Source organism: Girardinichthys multiradiatus, chromosome 12, assembly GCF_021462225.1.
Source record: "Girardinichthys multiradiatus isolate DD_20200921_A chromosome 12, DD_fGirMul_XY1, whole genome shotgun sequence".
NCBI classification, from domain to species: Eukaryota; Metazoa; Chordata; class Actinopteri; order Cyprinodontiformes; family Goodeidae; genus Girardinichthys; species Girardinichthys multiradiatus.
The window spans coordinates 14,544,535-14,551,470 of record NC_061805.1 but is presented as its reverse complement, the minus strand read 5'-3'; the positions used below and the strand labels follow the sequence as shown (position 1 = coordinate 14,551,470).

General features: G+C 39.7%; 1 protein-coding gene across 1 annotated transcript; it reads right to left on the bottom strand.

The window, feature by feature from the left end:
• Positions 1–398: 398 nt before the first annotated feature.
• Positions 399–5,022, bottom strand: npy8br (neuropeptide Y receptor Y8b). Its single transcript, XM_047381936.1, has 3 exons — positions 4,881–5,022; positions 4,537–4,705; positions 399–2,694 (listed from the first exon to the last, which is right to left on the bottom strand). The coding sequence occupies exon 3, from the start codon at positions 2,575–2,577 to the stop codon at positions 1,474–1,476; it is 1,104 nt and encodes a 367-aa protein (XP_047237892.1). The 5' UTR covers positions 2,578–2,694; positions 4,537–4,705; positions 4,881–5,022; the 3' UTR covers positions 399–1,473.
• Positions 5,023–6,936: the final 1,914 nt, after the last annotated feature.

The window sequence follows — 6,936 nt, the reverse complement described above, 5'->3', positions numbered from 1 at the left end:
CAGGAAAAGTACCCAAATTACACAGCCAGAGCTACAATGGTATGGCTCAGATTTATGCATAGCCATGTGTTAGAATGGCCCAGTCAAAATGCATACCTAAGTTCAATTGAGAATTTGTAGCAACATTGAAAAGTGCTGTTTACAGGGACCATCCATCTAATTTGACTGAGCTTGAGCTCATGTATCCTTTTTTTTCCTTCACAATTCAGCTCTATTTTGTCTTGGGCTGTCATGTAATATCCAAATACATTGAAGTTTGTGATGGTAAGACGACAAAACCTTTATTACACTGTAAATTAGGGAACAACTTTAAAAACATCATTTAGATTTTAGGCCCAGACATTTTTTGAAATTACTTTGAAGTCCTAGGCATGGATGCAATAATTGCAAATGTCAAGTTAAAACATGATAAGGAAGTTTATTGTTTCAATGTAACATAGTTTTAAACCAAATATTACAACACAGGTTTTATCATTGAAGATAACAAATACGATTTAATGTGATTAAAATGCACAAAGTGTCTAACAACAGGTCATCAAGAGATATTTGCTAGGCTACAAAGTGCTCTTTACTTTAGACCACACCATAAACTATTACTCTATCAAGTGATATATATATATAAATATAGAGTAGAAGAGACCTGCTCTGGGAACCTCCTTTATTGTCACTTTTATTTTGTTTTATTGCAGCTGATATATGATTGCTGTACGGTTCATTTTATGGCAGACACTATCCCACACATATATAAAGTTCAGAGCCCGGCTGACGGCATGAGACATATACAGCTCCAGCCGAGGTTATCTGTGAACCACTGTTACAGCACTGGTGGTGATTTTAGATAATAATAAAAGCATTAAGACGGTTGCAGTAATTCGACTCAATGAGCACCCAGAGCCACATCTAAAGCACTAATACTGTCTCCTTCAGCTGTGTGATAAGCTTCTCAGTTGATAATCATTAACACATCACAGTTCACAATCTCCTTAATATTTTCATCAGTGTCATTAACATAAAGGAGGCGAATTCAAAGGAACATTAACTTTGTTTTCTCCTATACTCAGAGGTTGTTGAACACATTTACAGCGGGTTAAAGATCAGTGGTCCTCTGATAGCTGCACACTTCAGAATAGATGTAAGAGGTTTACAGAGAAAACATGTTTAAAGGCTGTCTATTTACCTGTAGATCCTTACACCACATGCCCATGTTAAGTGTCCTCAGTTGTCCAGCAGTAGTTCAACTTGCCCAACTTTTGTGCTATTTGTTATCTACTTCCTCTTCAGTGGGAACCCTCTTTAAATAAGAAAACTGGGTCAGGCCATTTAAGGGTCCATGACTTGCTTTTCACTGTTGTTTCATAGAGTTTTACTTTGCAAAGAGTGAACTGTCTTCAAAGTCAACAAAGAGAAACCACAAAAAATGCAAACAATGTGACAGTTTTGGGTAGATTTTTGTCAATTTTCTTGGGGCAAGATTTATGAGTTGATGGTGATAGATCCATTACTGAAGACTGACCCTTTGGTGACCTCTGTACTGACGGTAGAGAGCGGAACGATTTCGTACCTATCCACCGCCCCCCAACAACGACAGCGCAACACAGTGGACTTGAGCTGCTTCTGGAAGTTGCTGTTGAGGAACCCATAGATGATCGGGTTGACGCAAGTGGAGACCATCGCTGTGAGGTGGCAGGAAGAAAAGATGACGTCATGGCCGCAAGATGGGATGGCTTCATGGTTCCAGTCGAACACTGTGTTGAAGACGTTGAGAGGGAGCCAGGAGAGGGCAAATGCCACTACAATGGCGATCAGCATGGCGTTGATTCTCGTTGAGCCCTTGTTCTTCTTGTGAGTAGCATTCCTGCCGCGCTCCACCATATCTCTTCTCCTTCTCAAGCGTAGGTAGATGTGCAAATAGCAGGCCAAGATGAGCATGAGAGGGAGCAGGTACTGAAAGACAAGCAGGGAGGTGGTGTATGCGCGGCGCTTCTGAACTGACGGCCACAGCTCCATGCAAATGAGGTGATCGCTGACAGGGAGGGGCAGACTTAGGTTCTGGAAAGGCAAGGTAAGTACACTGTACTTTAGGAAAGGCACCGAGATTAGGCAGGCCACGATCCAGGTGACAGCCACCGCAATGTAGGACTGGCTCACCAGTGGTTTCCATCCAGTTGGATGGACGATGAGCTGGTAGCGCTCCATAGCGATGAGGACGAGGGAGAAGATAGAGACAGTAACTGAAATGCACTGGATGAAGGGAGTGAGCTTGCACAGGGTATCTCCAAGGATCCACTGGTCCATCAGTGTGTAGATGATGGTAACTGGCAGGCAGATAATGCACATTAGAATATCAGAACAAGATAGGTTGACAATAAAGATGTTGGTAACATTTTGCATCTCCTTGTGCCGCATGATGACAAACACCAGGCAAGAGTTCCCGATGAGGCCCACTGCCATCACTGTGCTGTAAGCAATGATGAGGAAAGTGGTCCCGCTCACTGAGATCGAGCAGTCCTCAGTGGATTCCCACGGTATCTCTTTCCACAAGGCCTGGTTGTGATTGGTGTAGTGCTGCAGCTCCATGACGTGACTGAAATGGGACTAAATTAATTCACTTGGTGACACCCGCTTTGTGAATTTTATTTACACATTTCAGTGTTTCATGATCCATAGTTTCAGGTTGATGGTCATCTTTATGGCCTAAAAAAAAAGAAAAGTTAATTTGAAAAAATGTGAAAGTTTATCAGAGGTGTAAAAATGTCTTCCTGGAAGACTGTAACTCTGACTATCTTAAAGGAGATTTCATGATTTGGCAATAGCGGTATTAAGTAAGACAGGAATCTAGCCACACCATGTTTTTTTTAAACCTACAAAAATGTTTAAAAACCTCTAAAATTTTCTGTCATAGAGTATAAATAATAAACACCTAATGTAACATTTTTGTGTTTATTCTACATTTTTGCAAAGGTTTATATAGCAAAATCAAAATGCCAATAAATTAATTATATTTTGTAATAGCATTGGATAAGTAGATAACTTTATTCCAATTATGCTAATCAATGTGATATAATATTTTAGCAGCAAGAATAGTTTTTTTTAAGAAAAAACAATGGGATCATGCTAAACTTTTTGCCTAAATACCATGAAACACTATTTTTACTCAAGGTTATCCTACTGTGAAAATCTCATACCGGCCCATGCCTAGATGCTGCCATGTATTTTAGAAACAAATCTCACTTTGTGCACATAGGCAATGGATTTACTATTAGAATAATGGGAAAATTATGATAGAAATAAACAGTGTTTGTATGCAGATATGAAGCTGTGAGGGGAAACACAGACTTTATCTCTCCTTGAGTGCAGGCTATAAGAATAACTGATGCACTCATGGGAGATCATCAAGAAAGCAAAACAAAAAAAAAAAAGATCCATATTTTGCAGCATTGTTATCATAGCCTGCTGATTTAAATTTCCATTACAATAACGGGGATAATCATTGCACTTTCACTGACAATCTTTTCCTTTGCTGTATCCTTTCCCATTTATGGTGAGAATCTATTAGGTTTTTCTCCGTAAAGGATACTGTTCCCAGTCACAACAGCCCCCATCCATGTGTGACACCACATGTGGTCTTTACAGGCATCCACAGTACCGTATAAACTATTGTACTGAAAAACATCACAAGAATACAGTAGAGTGTCATTAAATCAAGACTAAAAACATCTGAATATTGTGCGGATATCCTTATTTACCAGTATATTCCTAAGAGTGCATGCACAGCACTAAATCATTACTCATCACCTGATATGATTTGCCTATGGCTCCATTCCCCCAGAATATCAGTTTTGCAACACGGCCATGTAAACAGAATTATATCTGCGGGATTTATCATATTTAACAGATGACTCCTTAACAGTGATAAATGTTGACAGTTAGGACATTAATGGCTTGTGGCCGTCTCTGTTATGAGCTGTAATGACCTATTAGGATGTACTGTTTCATTTGTGGTGATTAGCCTGAGTGTTCCTCACCAACGAAGTACAAGCACAAAACAAGTTCAAGTACCATTTAAAATCCTTCCTTCGAGAGACAAAACAATCTGGAACTAAACCTGGCCAAATTTCTGCTTGTGTGACTGGCACTTACACACTGCAGCCTTGATACTGATTATTTTTGGCAGAACTTGGACATACAAAGTGATGCAGTGCAGTGCGTTGTGTCTGCTGGAAGAAGAAACATTGTAAGCAGTGTAAGGAAATTTACAAAAGCAACCTGAAGCTTACAAGCTTGCACCCACCACACAAGTGATCCGCATTTTTAATACATATATATATATATATATATATATATATATATATATATGTGTGTGTGTGTGTGTGTGTGTGTGTGTGTGTGTGTGTGTACAGATAGTGTTCAATTTAGTTTCAGGTATTTTCTAACGATTTTTTCAAATACACAAAGAAAATTTTGAGTAATACAATTAAGGACCCATTTGATACCAGAAACGGTAGAAGGCTGTCGGGTGCTGCATGTGTGACCTACCCGCCTTCCTGGATCCAAGCTCCGGCTGCAACAGTGTTGTGTATGCTGGCTTTGACACGGACCTTTTAAAGCTCCGGGGCAGGTATGGGACACTCTATCCACGTAGGAACCTGATGGATGGCTAATGAACGGGAACCACTTGCACTTTTAGCGAGCTGTCTGGAGATCACTGTGATCAGAGGTAAAACAGAGAGAAGAATAAGTCCCATTATTAAAGGTACTAATTAAAGATAATTCTCTACATGCACCGGTGGTATATTTGAAAGATTAAAAGTCCATTTAATCCAATTGTAAAATGTTCAATTATAATCTTATTGTCAACGAAATTAGCGGTGTTGTCTTACCGCAGTATTATTTTCTTGTGGGACTCTGTTGTGCATCAGGTGGAGCAGAAGGTATGCGTCCTGCCAGGATCCCGGACAACAGCTGTGGTTTTTCTTAAAGCGCCCTCATCATGCCTCAGACTCTGGCGGGGATGTGACTGACTGGGAACATCTTACATAATAACTTCTGCGAGGCAGGAACGCGCGCGCCAACGCGTGAACACGCCCCTTGCGCGTGCGCCAGAGCACGGGCCCCAATAAAGAAAGTGAGTTGACTACAATTTGCCTGCTGAGTGTAGTGCGGTTGACGCACCTGAAGTTTAGAGAGGTAATAGTGAAGATATTAGGAAAAAAGGGAGACTTTGAGACTTTGTGCACTGAGGTTGATGTCAAAATATCCAGAGTAGAAGCTCGTCTGTTTTAATCAAACCCAAATTGTTGAGTTAGAGAAAAGATGGACGGAGCCTCATTATTCTCTACAGATTTCCATTTTGAACGGTGCAGTGACCAGATGGGACATAACTAAAGCCTCTCACATTAGCTGAAGTAAAAAACCGCAAGACAGTCAGTGGGTTGTATTAATGATCGTTTTAATGATTTTATTAAAAGTTTATTTGGCATTAAAGCCTTGCACACCCCTGAGCCCTGTAGCACCATCCTTAGGGAGCCAGGCCCCACAGGTTGGAAGTACAGCACCACAAAGTAAGTTTGTTCTCTTAAGGTAACATTAGTATTTTATCTGGTAAGTACTGAGCACAGGTGGGTGTTAACTATGTTTAACATTGACATATTTGATCATAAAGTCAATACTGACTGGCAATATTTAATATGTGTTAATTAAATCAGTATGGGTATGAATTTAGTTTTCCAAATTCAGTTGTTTGTCAGTACAATTTGTACTAGACATTATGAAGTTGTTAGTTCTATTTATTTTGGGCTGAATGGTAGATCAGTTGTTTGCACTGACGCCTTCGGCAAGAACTTTCCAGGTGGAAATGCTAGTTGAGGACTTTCCTCATAAAGTGTGCATGTTCTCTTTATTCTTTCATTGGTTTTCTATGGCACTGGTCCCCAACTTTGATTGTTTGGATACACTTTCCTGCGTATTTTAGATGTTTCTAAGACATGCAAAACAGATGTAGTTATGCAAGAGCTGAAAGAATTGAATGACATAAAGCAGAATTAGATTGGTGTTCTTTTGTGATGTTTTAATAAGCTTTGTATCAATGCCTTATTACTCAAATGATTATTTTTCATATTTGTTGTACAGCTGTTACTAAAAGGAAATACAGCACCGGCTAGGATTTTTACAATGTGATGCTCAGAACGAAACCACACAATGTGGTGTTGGCTCTTCCTCCCTCCCATAACACCTAAATACACATTTGAAACGCAGTTACTTGAAATAAATTTCCTCACTCTTTTGCATCTTTTGTCACCAGTAGATTTTATAGAGACTTCACCGGCACTTCTTAAGAAGACACTTGTCAAGCTCTTGTTCCCGATTCAGGATAACCCACTGAACTTTCCACAAGGGTTGCAAATTCTATACTTTAAAGTAGCAACTATTTGGAGCCAAGATCACAGTTGGGTTATTTGTAAAATCATCTATAAAGATAGATTATTTTTGGTTTTGCATCAAAGATCAGCTTGGCTTTTAACTTGTACCGTATTTTCCGCACTATAAGGCGCACCGGATTATAAGGCGCACCGTCAATGAATGGCCTATTTTAGAACTGTTTTCATATATAGGGCGCATCGGATTATAAGGCGCATAGAATAGAAGCTACTGCAGTCAAACGTTTGACTGGGGTTGCGTTATGCATCCACTAGATGGAGCTGTGCTAAAGAGAATGTCAACAAAACAGTCAGATAAGTCAGTCAGTCAAACTTTATTAATACACTACAAACCAGCGTTCTGATAACTCTATTCACTCTCATGGTAAGGTCTCCTCTACATAGAATTCTATTGAATAGAGCCAACCGCACGTTAGGAATGCATTGGAGTCTATGAAGTTGAAGTTGAAATCAAACGTTAGTTAAAACGTGAAAGGGAACTTTTCCCTGATTCAGTAAA

Bases quoted from the DNA above. Each gene is read 5' to 3' on its own strand.
- npy8br (XM_047381936.1), bottom strand. From the start codon at position 2,577: ATGGAGCTGCAGCACTACACCAATCACAACCAGGCCTTGTGGAAAGAG.